This window comes from Prunus persica, chromosome G2, assembly GCF_000346465.2.
Source record: "Prunus persica cultivar Lovell chromosome G2, Prunus_persica_NCBIv2, whole genome shotgun sequence".
Taxonomy (NCBI): Eukaryota; Viridiplantae; Streptophyta; class Magnoliopsida; order Rosales; family Rosaceae; genus Prunus; species Prunus persica.
Window position 1 is genome coordinate 8,573,509 of NC_034010.1, and position 17,667 is coordinate 8,591,175.

General features: G+C 35.8%; 3 protein-coding genes across 10 annotated transcripts; 1 reads left to right on the forward strand and 2 right to left on the reverse strand.

The window, feature by feature from the left end:
* On the forward strand, nt 1-641 carry LOC18785679 (cyclic dof factor 2). The gene is made up of 2 exons (XM_020557209.1): nt 1-165; nt 222-641. The coding sequence occupies exons 1-2, from the start codon at nt 1-3 to the stop codon at nt 639-641; spliced, it is 585 nt and encodes a 194-aa protein (XP_020412798.1).
* Nucleotides 1,965-8,460, reverse strand: LOC18785870 (probable inactive leucine-rich repeat receptor-like protein kinase At3g03770). Its single transcript, XM_007220184.2, has 7 exons — nt 6,661-8,460; nt 5,808-5,938; nt 4,316-4,556; nt 3,673-3,878; nt 3,536-3,585; nt 2,644-2,755; nt 1,965-2,384 (listed from the first exon to the last, which is right to left on the reverse strand). The coding sequence occupies exons 1-7, from the start codon at nt 8,018-8,020 to the stop codon at nt 2,127-2,129; spliced, it is 2,358 nt and encodes a 785-aa protein (XP_007220246.2). The 5' UTR covers nt 8,021-8,460; the 3' UTR covers nt 1,965-2,126.
* On the reverse strand, nt 11,554-17,061 carry LOC18786794 (pentatricopeptide repeat-containing protein At1g11710, mitochondrial). 8 transcript variants are annotated; one of them, XM_020558255.1, is made up of 4 exons: nt 14,426-17,061; nt 13,320-13,437; nt 12,030-12,131; nt 11,554-11,928 (listed from the first exon to the last, which is right to left on the reverse strand). In XM_020558255.1, exon 1 carries the CDS (start codon nt 16,563-16,565, stop codon nt 14,571-14,573), a length of 1,995 nt encoding a protein of 664 aa, XP_020413844.1. In that variant the 5' UTR covers nt 16,566-17,061; the 3' UTR covers nt 11,554-11,928; nt 12,030-12,131; nt 13,320-13,437; nt 14,426-14,570. The 8 variants fall into 8 exon arrangements, with proteins under 8 accessions (XP_020413844.1, XP_020413838.1, XP_020413842.1 ...); XM_020558249.1 differs by having other exon boundaries at nt 12,030-13,209; XM_020558253.1 differs by having other exon boundaries at nt 12,764-13,437.

Genomic DNA, 17,667 nt, shown 5'->3' on the forward strand with positions numbered 1-17,667 from the left:
ATGGAGCAGGTTGATCTGCCAAGATATGGAAACGATTATAATCTTACATATACTGAGCAATATTTTCCTGTTCCACAATGGGCTGAGAACCCAAGTTGGGGCATGATGATGTTTGGACCTCATAGCAATAATCCTAATCCTTCTCATATGGGTTCTCTGCCTATGGTTACAGTTTTTGTATTCCCAGTTTCATTTTCCCAATTGCACCTTCCTCATACCAGGGTTACATGCCAAGCTTGGATGCTAGAAAATGGAATGCTCAATTGGTTGGATCTGATGGCAGCTTGTCACCTTCATCTTCCAATGGCAACAGCAGATGTTCAGGCAATAGCTCGCCAAGATCGGGAAAATATTCTAGAGATGCAAATATACAGGCAGGAATAAAAACAAAACAGTGCCTTTGGGTACCCAAGACATTGAGAATTGATGACCCAGATGAGGCTGCAAAGAGTTCTATATGGTCTACCTTGTGTATCAAACCTGATAAGAATGCACCTGTACTTAGAGGTGGTATTTTTAAAGCTTTCCAAAAGAAATCAGACACTAAATCCCAAACACCAAATGCTGATCGAGTTTTACAAGCAAACCCAGCAGCTGACTCACACTCTCAATTGTTCCAGGTGACCATGTCAAGGCGCTGATTGAGTTTGATATACAGAGGTTTGTCTACCGATATCCCAGTCTTTGTTCACTAAAATCAGGAGTGAATGCTTATCATGTCTACATTCTAAGCTTAATTTGGTTGTGGAGGAATAAGGCAGAACCTAGTTGAGACCATTTTCAGGCATTTCTTTAGCTTTTCTCCTGAACAAAGAGTGAGTAGCCAGCCATCAAGATTGTTGTATAAGGTTTGGTTCTATAACAGGTGGCAAATTGAATTCTTAACAACAGAGTCATACATAACATGGTATATGTATCTCAATTTAATCCAAGACCATGGTGACAAATAAAAGGGAACGATTCCATGGAGGAGAGTTTAATATTTGGAAGGTAGAAATGCGACTCTGCAACTGAAGGTACAGTTTCTTAATCCACAGTCCACAGCCGTTGAGATCAGGATACTAACTCTTAATTGTTGTTTCCTTCATAAATTTTGTAGGATTGATCTCTCTCTCACGGGTGAAACTTTTTGTATTTTATTGTATTTTTCCAAGCCCTCTAACATGTATCAAGTATTCATATTGCAATGTGAACATCCATAGCCCCCCTTAGTACTCCATCATGGGGGGTAAAAATATGAAGAAATGTCAGTGATTGTCCATAACAATAAAATCTTGAGTCTGATTTGAATAAACTCCGAGTACATACAATTCATTGATCAGCCTGTGTCAATTATGGATTTTAGATCAATGGGGTTCAAGTTAGAAGTCCCGTTAATATCGTAACGTTGGGAGAGGGGAAGAGGAGGAATTAAACTTAAGACATCAAATGCATGAATTCTTTTCAAAGAAGGCAATTAGGCCTATTAAAAATGGGTCACATCACACTCCTAGTTTAACTTATTGCAATCCCTTTTGTGTTTGTGAGTATAAAAATTATAAATTTCATAGTTTGGAGTGGAAGAAGCTAAACGAATGCCAAAATCGCTACCCGTATGAAAGCATATACAGTATAAGAAATACTAGACAAAGAATACCGTCTCATATACAATATTTTCATAGGACAACAAATGGTCTGGAACTGCAAAGAAAGTTCATTTGGTACCAATTTTTCCATCTCCAAATACAAGATTAGACACAGTAAGGCGGTGTTTTGACCAACCACATTTAATTCCAAGCATTAAGAGCAGAAACGTCACAAAGTCCATCAAAATTTTGGTAGGGCTTGTTGTGGGACCCTGGAGCTCATCATGAGGTGAAAAAAAACATAACTAAACAAAATAACTAAACATTTTTAAAAAGAAAAGGAATTAAGGCCTTGTGGAGCTTTTTTTTTATTATTTTTTTATTATTTTTTTATTTTATAGAAAATGAATTTCATTAACACATCAAGAATATAGTATAAGATATGACAACGTGCAGACAAAGTGGCCTCATTAAACCCTGAACATTTATACATCTTGTTTGGTACATTACATACACTGGCCCTGCTAACTTCTAATTCATGGAAAGTTAGCAAGGTGAAAGTCAGGCTTGTTGGGATGATGAAACTGGTGAGCCTTGATGACTCAGATAGTCTTCTCTTACTAAATCCTGAACTTGTGCTGCAAACTGCAAATTCCACAGAATGTCGTCAACAGAAGGCCTATCAGTTGGCTCTTTGGACAGACACCTCACACATATCTCCATCATTGTCTTCAATGATTCATCGGAGCACCCCTTGTGCACTGCTGGATCAACAATGCTCCTTCGACCCGTGTCATCAGTAGTTAAACTTACTTGTAACTTCATAAGAACCAAAACCAAATTGCTAGTTTAGTTGGTGAAAGAAAATTTTATGTTTCAGGGTGTTTCAGTTCTGTCAGTATTCAGTAATGAAACAAAAGTTGGGCTTAGCTAGGGGCATATGTTCTATGCAATTTTTTCGTCTTTGCAGGATTTAATTTTCCAAACTTTTCTAACTGGGAAGTAGTACCAGCCTAATCTTAATGTAAGAGTTATAGAGTAAACAAAGGGAACCAATTGATTAAGAGAAAACACTCACAAGGTCTTTCAAAACACCGACTTCATTTTGGAACATGATAGGCCTCCCCAAAATGATTTCCAGCAAGATGACTCCAATATCATAAACATCATTCTTACACTCATGGCTTGCCCTGCAAAAGACGGGCAATTAACAAAGCAATCCCAGCATGCGTGCATGTGTTGCGTACTGGTACGCATAGATGCGTTTATGGCATATACAGTTACAGATGCATTCTCTGAATAATAACTAGCATTTTTTTGAAAGAATTACTGAGGAAGGCATTATTCAGGTTTCCGGGGGCCTCACATGGAAATTTTTTTCAGAATATGAAGGATCAAGATAAATAGTATAAACATAAAGAATGCAATCCCAAGCATATGAGGAAAAGATGATGCAGGAAAAATCTAATGTTCCACTTCTTTTAATTGGATCTATTTTCTGTATTAAAGGGAAAACTGGGTCAGGAATTGCTTATGAAACTATCAAAAATATATAAAGTATGCAAAAATGAATAAAAATTTTTAGAAGTTAAGTTCTGTGAGATAGTGAAACAATTATATTGTTGGCATTTTGCACCACCAATGACAATGTACGGTTTAACCAAACAATAATGAGGTTGGGTAAACGAGAATGCATTTTTGTGAAGCTACATTCAATGACGATTAACTTCGTTTAGGATGCTCCCTTGTTACTACTGATGATCAGTAACTGAACTGGAAGGGAGTAATTTATAATTTTGTTGTACAAGAGATTCATGCAGGATTTGTCTAGATAGTTGAAATTGTTGGTCTTGTTTTTTTTCTTTTTTGGCAGAGAAATTATTTGTCTTGTTCATTTGTGTATAAATATGAAAAGGGAATTCAGTTTAGAAAAGTAGTGTATGATTTTGGGAAAGTAAGCATGTTAGTACCTAGCTTGAACGCTTCCTTTTGGTGCCGGAGAAGAAACTGTAGTGCCCAACTGAAGGATTAAAAAGCAAAAGTTAAGTCAGGACAATCTCAAGGGTGATGCATTCACCCAAACAGATACATATTTTTTATGTCTTACCATTCCCCTGCTTTCAGCCAAAAGAGGTAGGTTATAGCTGCTTATTTTTACATGAAGATCATGATCCAATAAGACATTTTTTATCCTCAGATTATTTGATTTAACACCAGGAACAATCCCTGTATGTAGAAACTGAATACCCTTTGCAACTCCAATTGCAGCTATTATTCTCTGCGGCCAGGTAAGCTTCCGTCCTGGAGGTCCTTCTGCCAAACTAAGTGTTAGCAATGAATATTTAATTGCTGAAAATGCTAAGACAGTGAGGGAGGAAATCAATCAAAGAAAAAGAAGAAGAAGAAGAAAGTAGTGAGTGGGGTTTTACTCTCCATTGCAACCTGTATGGCATGTATGTAATGTTGAGCAATTGAATAGGTCTCACCTAGATCTTCTAAAAAATATGAAATATTGTTGATAAATTCGGCACTTGATGCATTAGATATTATAGATTACTTTAAACAATAACTTGATTGATTTATCTTCATTTCATATGCATTACGTGTAGAGTATGAGATAACATCTGAATCTGCAATCACTCTCTCTGAATAGCAAACCAGTGACTCAAATAACAAGCTCAGAGTAGGTCATTTGCAAATGCGATCCATTTGTTTTAGTTAGCAGTATAAGTACATGAAAAGAACTTTACCAGAGATGCAGCCTCTGAGAGTTCCATTTGGAACAAACTCAAATATAAGAAATATTCTACTGACGCCTGAATCATCTGGATGGCACTCCAAGCAATGTCCAAGGGCGCTAACCAAATGGCTATGTCTCAGTTTTGAAATCTGCTCAAGGAGGTGTGTGTAGACCTGTGGACTCTGCCTCTTTCTCATTTTCAAGCCTCTTATAGCAACAAAGGTTCCATCAGGAAGCTTCCCTCTATATATCTGGCATTGTTATTTTATTTTGAAGCAGAAACAGTGAGAAAATTGCATGCTGAAAACTCTCAAGGATTTCTTGAACAAAGTATATCAGTCAATAGTGCATAGGACAATTAACTAGAACAAAGAGATTCCAAATTCTTGTACAAATTCAAATGATAAGTATTGGACCACTTTAACATTTATAGTAGACTTTCCGCGAACCATTGCAATATGCATAAGATCTATCTGATGGTATAACATCAATGAGTATCTTCTCAGAACGAGCAGAGTTTCACCAGCCCTTGAAAAATTCCCATTACCATTTCAGATTTGGATCCGAGCCAATCGTTGAAAGTTTGACTCAAATTAAACAGAACTCAAAAGGAGTTTTTTTTTTTTTTTTAATTTGGTCGATTTGAAAGGCTGATAACTATAACTTAACAGGAGTAGCATATCTTAATATATGTTTCAAGGACACCAGGAAATACATAAGTAACCTTATTTGTCGTGACATGGATATAATAAGGTTAGTGTGTCCGACGTGCCTAAATTGGAAACATACCTTAAAAAAGGCTGCTTGAAAGGACTAGATGTGGTCCTGCAACCTCTTTTGCAAATTAGTCTTTTGTTCTCTTTCCGTTTCTACTCTTTTTTCATTAAATGTGAGGCCACCTTGGAGTTTTAAAGGGAATCATTACTCAACAGAAGCTTGTTTAAGATGGAGAAGTCTCACATTTTAAGCATATCAGAAGTTCTACAAAGTAATTCCTAAATCTATTGACATCATGCTTTTGAGGAGTATGAACTCTAAATTAAATAGAGATTACTAAATCTATATACACATTCATACACACATACATATGTCAGTGTGTGTATTTAAGTTGCTTCAACTATGTAGTTCTTCAATTGTGTACCAAGAACTGGAGACTAGATGAAAATCAAGAACCTAGACACACGGAGCTATCACCATGCATCGGTGAGCCATCGTAATCTAGTCCGACCTGTATATTATTTATTCCCGAGTAGTTAGATAAAGCTTGTTGAAATGTATCTTGTCCTACATTGTATTTAAATTCAACATCTACATAATATAGATTGTCTCTTATCTGAGGTTCTTCAATCCACAAAGGATCTTTTGCATATCCAAATGGATGGAATTATATAAGCAAGAAACATAAAATGTGAAAGCAGGTGCAAATTAAGAGAGAACATCGTATTACTATTACGATGTACTGAATTAGTTAGAATTGTTTTGCAACCATAAAGAATGAATACCTGTCCATGTGAACCTTCACCTAGTAATGTTGAATCATCAAAGTTATGGGTGGCTTCCTGGAGCTCCTCCAAAGCAAAAGTTCTATAAGCAGGAAGGCTAGCTCCCAGCTTCATTGTGTCTGATATATATTCTGCAAAGAAAAGATTCTAGTGTTATGACTTATTATAAAAGGATTACTGATGCTAATTTATTTACCTATTGCCAATTTGAATGAAGTGGTGCCTGGGGTTTTAATAAGAATAAAATTTTAAGCAGTCAATTTGAGCAAGAAAAATTGCTTTCCTGGATGTATAAGCCAGAATTTTCGAGTTTATCATTATAGCAAAAATGAAGGATTCACGAATTGTAACACGCTAAATTAGCATGAGAAAAATGCTTCATTTCAAACTGCAGAGCATGGACCTGAACAAGATTTACCATATTCTCCATATTTTTGAATATCAGAATATCCAAGGAAAACTATAAGGAATTGGTGGTACAATAAAATAAAATTCTCTCCATCTTAGTTCGAACCTAAAGACTCCAAAATAAGCTAATATGTCTTTTTGGGGTAGTAATATAGTTTTTGGAAACTATTTTCTATAATTAGTAGTTCTTCCTGGAATTTTCTGGAAACATACATCAGTCTAGTTCTTGGACTTCTATGGAAATCTTAACCTTCATGCTACTCAAATAAAATAAAAAGATCACATGGAAATGGTTGCTAATCTATACAGCAAGTTCCCTTTTTCATTTATTTTCTTCGCAAAATCAGCCTTGATCCTCGTACATTAAACAGAAGCAACAAAAAGTTGGTACCAAAAGGAACAGCTATAAAAAAATAAAAAATAAAGGTAGAAAATTTAAACTTACTTGCATCAGAGAGTAGCTTAGCTGTGTTCACTGCTGAGACTGTATCTGTAATTAACCTTGTTTGGGGAGTTTTAGTAGTGTGCTCACTATAAAACTTCTTAGCAGCCATGAAAGCTAAACCAACAACGGCAATTGCACCCACAATACCTCCCACTGCACTTGATGCAACAACTTGTTTACCATAAGTTCTCCTATGCTTTTCCTCACTAGGAGGTGGTATTCGCACAGCCAGAGCTTCATTGTGGCACAAGTAAGAAGGGTGCTGCTTCTGATCTTCATTTGCTAAACAATTCCCAGAATACAGAACAACCCTGCTCTTAGAATCCTTTTTCAGACAAGTGGGCAAATCCCCTGACAAAAGATTTGAGGATAAATTGACAAAAGCAAGCTCAGAATTGCAAGTCATGTTCTTAAAGAGAAGTCCAGTGAGTTTATTTCCAGCAATATCAAGATATTTAATGGAAGGCAGTGACAACCATGATGACAAAAATGGCCCTACAAATCCATTCATTGAAATGTCCAGCTTCTGGAGCTGATAGCAGGAGCCTAATGCAGTCTGGATTCCCAAGCGAAACTTGTTCTTTCTTAGCACAAGGGTGACCAACTTGGAAGGCATACTTGGAAAATGAGGCCCAAAATAGTTGTCTTCCAAATCAAGAACTTGCAAGTTTGTCAAGTTTCTGAGATCAGGCACTTCCCCTGACAAGAAGTTACTTGATAGGCAGAGAACTCTGAGAGTTTGTAAAGATGCCAAAGAATATGGCAAAGACCCATTAAGCATATTGTTTTTCAAACTGAGAACGGCCAAGACTGGAAGTGAACTCAGCCAACCTGGAACTTGACCAGTGAACTTGTTATGGTCAAGTATGAGAGTCTGAAGGTTCCTCAGATATGAAAGTTGGAGAGGAACTGTACCACTCAAGTAATTTGTGCTTACATTGAGAATCTCCAGTGAAGACAAATTCCCAATACTTGCAGGCATTGGGCCCCATAAACCAAGAGAAACCAGTGAAAGCACTTTCAAGCTTGGTAAGCCAACAAGAGTGGCAAAGAAATAGTCTGCTGAGAAATCATTAGGCAGTGGAGGAAACCCATTGTTGCCAATAATGTGCAGCTGGGTTATGTTGCCTTCATAACAGGATAGAGTCAAAGATGGGGTTGGTTCAATTTTGCAAAAGTCTCTGGTGTTGCTTCTATGGCTGAAGCTGGTTAAAGCTGATGGGTAGTTGAGAAGCTGCTGGATCTTCAGAAGGGTTTGTGACTGAGTGTGTTGCTGTAGCTGGCTTGATGGATGGAGAGAGAGGAAAACTATGAGCAGAAGAAGATGTGAATGGCAAACTAGCTTTGCCATTAGAACCATCAACAAAACCCAAGTTGCAGAAACAACACTCAATAGATGAATCTATTTCTCCCCTTCTTTCTCTGCTTCACTTCTTCTAGGAAGGCTTAAAACTTAGCCTTTGGGGGAATGAGAACCAGATTTTGCTAGCAAAACTATGATGACATTTTCAATTCCACCAAACTGACTTGGCCCTTCAAAATCTATCCTTCAATTTATTTTCCAACTTTTTCTTTTCTTTTCTCTCCTTGGTTATGTTTACTAATTAAACTTCTGAACCCAACAAACTTAGTGTGCTAATTATGGAAAATACTTCTGTACCACCTAGTTCCTTACAAACTACAGAACCAGTTAGGTCTAAAATCATAGGGCTTCTTTACTCCACAAGAATTAAAACCACTTGATCTCATGAAAAGTTTTCTACCTAACACGACTAATTTGCCCTCCTCTATCCACCTCAAAAAATCGAACATGAAACACCAAATAAGTTAGTACATGAGCACTGTACTACGTGGTCCATGCAGTTCACATGAAGTAGATAACCAATTATTTAGTTCACTGTCAATTGAATTACATTTTTTTCTTTCTATAATTCTAATTATTTTTTATTTTAATATTTTTAAATACAATTAATAGTATAAATTATAAGAAGATGAAGATTTTTCACACACACTACAAAGATGTTATCGAAATTCAAACCTAAAACTACTGAAATTCCATGTCATAATAATTTCGAATTAAAAGTATTTCCAATTCACATGTGATGACATTTCTGTCTCTCAAAAATATTTTCAATTTAACTCAAAAAGTAATAATTTTTGTTTATTTTTCTTAATAATTTAATATTTGTATGACTAGATTGTCATACAAACAAAATTACGAAACTAAAATTGTCATAATAAAAATAAAAGAGATCCAAATGCAATTTGACCAGAAGAAATTAATCACTGTCCTACTTGGCAGATCAATAAATTAGGAAATTCCTCAAAAGTAGTAGTAAAGGCACATTGAAGTTGTGAACTTTCTGCATGACCCAAAGGCCAAAGCAAAATGTTTATAAGTGTGTGGCAGAACAAGTGCAGATAATTCCAAAGAAGTGTCAGGTCTGCATTTTTGCTTTTTACGTCAGAAACTGACACAAACATACCAAAGGAAAGGAAATTGAAATATGTTCCATAAATTCTTCACGAGAAAACAATAATAATAATAATTTATAAGGAATTCCAATTTGTCATCCCTAGCATCTATTGCTGTTAGTGAGTCATGTTCTTCCGGTGGGTGTAATTCTGTCAAGTAGATCTGAAGTATTAGTCATATGAAACAACATCTAATTATCTAATTGTTGACTAATAAATAGATGAACACAACTTTTTATGAACAACGAAAATTTTCACGATAATAATTAAATGATCAAATAATTTTTAGTTTGGTTAATTATTTACAATGATGATATCGAAATGATAACTTGAAAAATAACAAATCCAATCGTGATATGACATTGTGTAATGAACTCAAACAAGTGGTTAATATCGTATTAACTCACTAACACGCTAGCTATCATGAGGTGAAGCCCTCGGAGATGAACATTGCGCGGCTCCTTTTCGGTTCATTCCTCAAATGCAAAACAATTAGAGCCTAACAAACACAGACTCACAAATATTTACCTCATTCAAAGTGTTAAATTAAAAAGAAAAGTTTCCTTATAGTGAAAGAGCTAAATATTTTCCTCGAAGACACAAGCCAGAGAAAGTGACATATGAAAATGCTTGCGTTTCTGAATGGTTCACGGGAGCTCATATGCTCTACAAAAGTAGTAAAAGAATACAAGTAGGTAGAGGATTAAATATGCCGCACCAGAAATAATATGAAGCAAGCATTGTTGTTGCAGAGGGAAAAAGATACCTTAAGAATTCATAAAGCTCAAATCAGTCATTTTCCAGAGGAAAATCCACATTAAACAAGTGGGTTTTTATTGGCCAATCCTCACCAAACAATTATCTTTTGTCGGCCAGACAGTTTCACATCTTGAGAGTCACGGATGAACTTAAATAATTCAGTGCCATAGTGGTGCTTAACAATGGATACGTCCAAAACTATGAAGTTATTTCAGTGCTAATGCTGAAAAATAAATATATAAAAATATAGTGCACAATCAATACAGGCTTTTTTAGCAACCTAAATTTTGTATAAAATATTCATTTTGGAATACAAATGGCTAAAATAGTCAGAAAATCGCTAGTCTTTGTGTTTTAAAAAAAAGAGTTTTTCACCGAAATAGTTCCTTAATTATTGCTTGAGTTTTATTTTGATTCACGAACTAAAATTTTCAGTTTAATAGTCCTCCAACTCTTTATTTAATATCAAAATCGTCCTACTATTTAAGGGACAAAACCATCTTTTTGAGGCAAAATTATCTAAAAAGAATATCGCTCTCTCTCTCTCTCTCTCTCCTCTATCTCTTTCTCCCTTTCTCCCCACCCAGGTGTCAACCCATCCCCACCCCCACCCCCACCCCTACCCCAACCCACCTATTTCTTCATAGGCTGAGCTTGTTGAGGCTTCAAATTTGAAATTGGCTTTTCCTTCTCTATCTTTCTCTATTCTATTGACCCCTAAAAAATATATATTTCTTCGTCTTCTGGTTTTTCTCTTTTCTCTGTTTCTTCAGGGATCCCCATATTGCAAAGGGAATCTTTTTTTTTCTTCTTCAATGGCTGATCCAGGATTCGAAGCTAGTCGGGCGAAATTTACATTAAAAACTTGACAATACGACTGAATTTCATTAATAAACATATAAAAATACACCTAGTCAATAGACGTAATGAACAGTACCCTAAAATGCATCTTTATACATAAATAAAAGCATATAAAAAAAAATTAAATGCAATGCAACAAAAAAAAAAAAAATTATATATATATATATATATATATATATATATAGCACAAGCTCACCCACAAATATTAATATATTATCAACAAATAACCAAAACTCATACTATACAACTCATTTTCAAATCCTAAAAATTAATAAGAAGAAGAATAAAATTCAATTATAAAGAGAGACATATAACTGAAGCCTACAAGAGAGAGATAATAGAAAACTAAAGCTCACAAGAGAGAGAGAGAGATCACAAAAATGGCCCGCGGGGAGAGAGAGAGAGAGAGAGAGAAGAGAGAGAGAGAGAGAGAGAGAGAGAGAGAGAATTCACGAAATAGGTTGGGCAGTTGCCCGCCCTGCCCTCCACGTCGCCCATTCTTATTCTTGTTTGGTTTTTTTGGGTGTTTGAAGTTTGGTGGGCTTATGGTTAAAATGGCTGGGTTCCCTCCAAATCTGGATGATGGTGAGCTATGGCTTCCCTCTGATATTTTCCTCAACGAAGTAGCCTCCCCAACCTCCAAACTTAACCCCCACCATTTTCTTTCCATGATGGCCTAGCTCAACAACGCCAATGCCTTTCAAAACGCATGCTAAATATATCTTTGCAGATTCTCTCTCTCACACACACACACACACACAGCGCTAGCTTTCTATTCGATTTGAAAGAGAAAACTCATGCTTCCAATTTGGATCAAACAAACTGCAAGGATGTCAAAGTACATGGGTCCAATTGCCAAAATTAAAATCACACGGACAAAAATGGAAAACAAACTACAAGGACCAAAGTGACTTTTTGCCTTTAAATTTTAAATTTTTATGTTTTTTTTTTATCTGTGAAAATATTCCTCCTAGCCACACCCTCAAAAATTTACTCCATGTTAACGGTGTTATCTTTATTATTTACTGCAGGAATATTTCCAAGTAGCCACCCTCTTGCAGTTGGATGCTTGATTGCAGAATCCTGATTGTCGACAAAGTTACAGTAGCTCAGCCATCTCATTCCAATACAAGTTTTGCAGCCTCCCCTTCTTCAAGACTTGAACTCAAGCACCTGCATGAACAAACTTTCACTCACTTTAGGTTTAAACCAAGAATCATAAAGAGAGAGAATTCTCTGTCTTTACAAACTAAAGCCAGTCAAAGTATACGTACCATTCACAACAAAATCAGCAGAGGACCTTGCAGTGCAGCAGAAGCATTGAATTTTCAGTACTTGTTCCCTGTATTCTATAATTTTTACAGCTTCACAAATCACTATCACAACGTTAATGAATTTGCTATTAGTCTCCATCTGTCATGAGCTGTAGGAAGCACTTTTACTGTTTCGAAAAGCAACCAAACATTCTCATAAAAATAAAAATCATAAAAAGCAACCAAACAACAAAGTATGAGACCCAAAAAAAAAACAAATAAGAAAATGAACATAGCATAAAGTTATAATTCGAGAAGTAATTATGAAAACAAAAGCAAGAATCCCAATGAAAATTCACGGCATGGACAATGGAACATTTGTGAAAAGAAAATGCAAATCGTCATCTTCAAAGATCAATTAACCTATTTGGGTCAATCAATTACAAGCCTAAACAGATTCAGAAAAATCATGTCTTCTAATGGAGGATATCATAAATCCAAAAGGGAAAACAAAATTTTCTTTTAAAGTTCAACAACTATCACCAAGATTTGAAAAATGTTTCTGAAAAAAAAATTTCAATCGAAGATCAGAGCCAAGTTTATCCATCAAAAATGAATATTTTATTTTTTAGTTTTGAAATGAAACGATGTAATTTTATTTCACAATAGAAACTGTGCAGAAACAAGGATAAGCAATCCACCAAGAATCTATGAGAGAAAAAACAACAATTCAAGCTACATCTAATTTAACAAACCTAAACATATTCATGACACTTCAGCTTTCCAGTCTAGAACAATGACAGAAACAGAAGTGTTCCTAAACAGGTGCCCAAAGTGCTGCCCGATACTTGACCTTCCCCACACCTCCTCCACTTACATCCACCTAAAATCTTCGAAGATCCGTTGGTTTCTTTCCGACCAAATAGATTAAATGATAGCCATCATCATACAGCCCCGTATTACTTTAGCATTCTTTCCACCACCCAATACTTTAGATTTCTCACCCAGAAAAGATAAACAGTGTTGTGGCGCCACCTAACTAACATTAATCTCATTAAATAGAACATCATAATTTCCAGCTAAACCGGCAGGATAAGAAAACATGATCCGCACTCTTGCATAAAATACACCAAATGAAGAATGAAAATACCCTAAAACTACCACGCAGTTCATTGAGCTCTGCAAATAACTTTGGTGCAACCTACATGCCAGAGGGCCATATCAGTGAGAAACTTAGATAAAGAGTATGAAGAATTATTATATGAATACTAGCACATTTATCGACACAAGATAAGAAGTCAAAGTACTGACCCTTACAATGTCTCTGACCACGTCATCACCTTCAATCCTCTTAAACATATTCCTACAGTATGTAACAGCTGAATCCTTTCTATACCATAATTAACCTAGGTCCATGCAAAAACCAAATCTGACATGTTCACCAAAACACAAATAAATACCAAAGCCAACGATTCTGATTTATTACACAAATCATCTCTTTTATTATTATAAAAGGAAAAATAAACAGAAGGGAAAATTTCAAAGTTTAATCTTGTGACTCAAATTCATTGCAGATAGTACAAAACCAATTAGCTATGGCAGAAGACAAGTAGGTGCAAAGAGTAAAAATCAAGACAATAGGAAGACATTTTTATCCACAAGTTTTAAGGTGTGAGCTATAGTTGATGCTCAACATAAATAACTGCCTCATCATCCACTCTTTGTTGGTAAAGACTATAATAGTCTATTAACAGTAGCCCAGTAATTGAAGTAACTCGTGATTTACCAATATTGCAAGCATTTTAATGAATTTCCAGCTTGCATTAAGTACATTCAAACCACAAATCCATATAAAACACTAAACTCAGTAGTTTAGTTGACGTGAAATGCTTGAACAAAGTAATTTGTTGTTCTTTCTCAAAAGTAACATACAAATTAAAAGTAGACCAACCATAAAAATTGATCTGCTTATAACCGAGATATTCGAAAACAACATCCAACCCTTGAAATCATCGCATTTATTGGCTTTAACCCTCACTGAACTCTAGCAAACAAAAAATCTCAACTGCACAAGAAACACAAAATTTACCAGAAATAACTTAAACCTATAAACAAGCACCCACATGAGACATTGCAACTTATGCATGTCTCACATGAAAGAACCCCAAATTAATACATAAAAAACTAATGAGGCACCAAACCAGAATATCTAAGCCTAGAAGTTTGTCAATGACTGCTGAGTTGTAAGTAGCTCCGGAATATCAACCAAAGGATGAAACAGTATTGCATACAATTTTGAACAAACAATTTATGTGTATGGCTTGATATGCCAAGGGTTACAATATGTTATCTATATTGATGTAGTCTGTAGGCTAGAGTAGCATAAAAAATTAGTATACTAGAAAAAGAGAACTTACACGCCCGATATAAACAATGTTGAATAAATGCGTGATTCTTGTTACTTTGGAAAGCCCAGCACGTTCTCTATGGACTGACTGGCCGAAAACACATGCTATAGTGGACGATGGAGGACAAATATACACATTGTTGAACTGTCGAAACTCAATTCTGTGTGCTAATCTTTGCATTTTCATTTTCTTCTAGAAGAAATGGACAGACAACATGTTTGTACGTTTGTCTGTCAGGAATTACTCCCTTAATCACCATGTAGTCATGTAATTCAATGACTTCTTCTGGGCTGCAATTCTTACTGAAACTGGTAATAAGAGTGGTGTATGTTATAAAATCAGGAACCATACCCCTAGAAATCATTACCTTCATAAGTTCCTTTGCTTGTTGAGAACACCCAAACTTGCACAAAAAATTGATCAATATATTGTAAGTGACTCTATTGAATGAAATCCCAACCTCTTCCATTTCCCGAAACAAAAAAAATGCCTCATCAATCTTCCCACAGATGAAATATGCATGAATCAATGTGTTATAGGTTATAATGTCAAGAAAATCTATCCTCTGTAATGCATCCATCAAATTTCTTGCAATATCCACTGATGCCTCTTTGCATAACCCATTTACAACAGAATTGTATATCACCAAATTAGGTTTTTTCTCCACATCTATCAGTTTGCCATAAATTTGAACTGCACTTCCTATGTTTCCTTCTTTGCAGTACCAATCAATCAAGGTTCCATAGGTGACAGTGTCAGGAAGTAGACCACGAACAAACATACTGCCCAACAATTGCATGGCTCCTATCAAGTTTTTGTTTTTGCACATATAATCGATGAGGATATTATGAGAAAAAACATCCTTGACAAGGCTTTTCTCAAGAATTTGGTTATGGAATCTTAGTGCTTCAGTCACAAGCCCATTTCGGCAGAGCCCGTTAATGAGGATTGAATAGGTAAATTGATCAGGGCATAAATGCCTGTCAATCAAGTCGGAAAACAACAAATATGCTTCCTCAACATCTCCTTCTTTGCAAAGCCAATGGATAATTGAATTGTAAACAACAGAGTTAGGGGTCAGACCCCTTTCCACCATTTCATCACACAATCTAAGTGCCACCTCCAAACTCCCTCCTCTTGCATACCCATCTACTAGAGTTGCATAAGTCCTCAAATTGGACTCAACACCTGCCTGGGTCATTTCAGCTTGGATTTCCTCTGCAAAAGATAAACTACCAATTTTGCAAAACCCATTAATGATACAATTGTACGAAACTAAATTGGGCGTAACACACTCCCCCGACATTACTCCCATCTTCCTCAAAAGCTTCAAGGCAAGTTCCATATCACCCATCTTGCACGCTCCATCTATAATCATGTTAAAAGTAACAACACTAGGCCAAATTCCACTCTTCAACATCCGATAATATTCCGACATTGCTTCTAGTAATTTGCATTCCTTACAGAGAGCATAAATAACCAAATTGAAGGTATTGACATTTTCAACATACCCATATGAAACCATTTCTTTATATAGCTTCCAAAACCTAGCAATTTCATTCAACTTCAGTACATGATTAAGAAAGTTATTCCAAGCGTGAACCGTAACCCAATAACCATCCATCCTCAGCTTCTTAATTACCTCATAAGCACCTTCGGTCTGCCCGAATCGAGTACAAGCCCTCACAAGTGCATCAAACACTGCAGGGCTTGAACAACCACAAGCTTCATCATAGCTACTAACCAACCCTTCCAAAACAACCAATGGGAGCAGACCATCTCTACTCATTAGATTCTCCATAAGAGACAAGGCATCATCAAATCTCCTACAATGGACCAACACATGAATTACAGTACAAGAACATTCTAAACAGTGAGGAAAGCTCTTGTTCTCTCGAACCCAATTGTAAAATTCTAAACCCAACTGTGGGGAGTTTCGAAACTCGAGAACAACACGACTTACTAAGGAATTGGTAAGAGTGGGTGATATCTGCTCTAGAAACTTCCATCTCCTCTGTTTGAGATTAACACAAATTGCTCTAAAAATAATGTTCTCAGAACTTGGGCTTGAGAATTGCTTACCCAAGTGAAGGCCGCGGCAAATTAGATGACTGGTTTTGGGTAGAGAGAAGCTCAGCACCCAGTTCATCAAAGAGCACAGTTTCTGCAATAAACCTTCAGAGCAAGGAAACCCCAATGCATCATAACTTCTATGATGTTTCTCTTTTAAGACGATAAGGCTGGCTGACTGAGATACCACGAGCAAGGGCGAGCGAAGGGTTCTTCGTGCGGCGGAACACGGAGTTTTACTCTTTTTTTTCTTTTCAATTTGGGTTTTTAACTTTATTTTTTGGAGGCTTTTTAGTGACAGTTCGGCATTGCTTATTTTTGGGTGATAAATGATTTTTTAAAAATTTTAGGAAGCATAGCTCGTTTGGTAAACTATGAAAAAATTACTTATTGTTAAAAATTGCTGTGAGAGAAAGCTATAAGGAAAAGCAGTATGAGGTGCTGTCATTTTCTGAATATGCAGGAATCAGTTTCAAAGAGGTACTGGGTTTAATAATTATGCAACAATCATTTTCTGATTATGTGGGAATTAGTACCAACAACACTTTTAACAAAAATTTTACCAAACGCCAAACTGCTTTCTCTCATAGCTGATTTCTCTCACAGCAAATTTGATAGCGATTATTTTCACAGCACATCAATGCCAAACTAGCCCTTAACTTTATTGGTCCTTGAACTTATATTTTATATTTTATTTGTTTTACAAGCGTTATTCTCTTTAATTGAATCTAAATTATGACTTAAGAAATTGGAACTCGGGTAGGGAGCACATAGCTACTTTATTTCACAGCTGTTTATTCTCACAACACAGTATAAATAATTTTTTTAAAAGCACAACAATATCAAACTAGCCCTAAGTCCATGTATGTCATCATTGGTTTTTTTAGGCAATTAGTTCCTCCTACTCTTTCATTTGTGTTGTGTTACTCGCAATTGTACGGGCTAATTAGTAGTATAGCAAGACAAGTACGAAGTCGTACCTATAAGGACTGAGAAGTTAAACTTAGTTATGTACTTAGATTACCAAATTCAAGAAAATAGGAATTTAAGTCTAAAACAGAATTTTAAGTGAGAGTGATTGTGATTGTCAAAATAAATTAAGCAAAATGAAAATGGAATTTGAAGTGAGAGAGAGTGCTTGTGATTGTGAAAACAAACAAACAACGTGAAATTGCAAACGA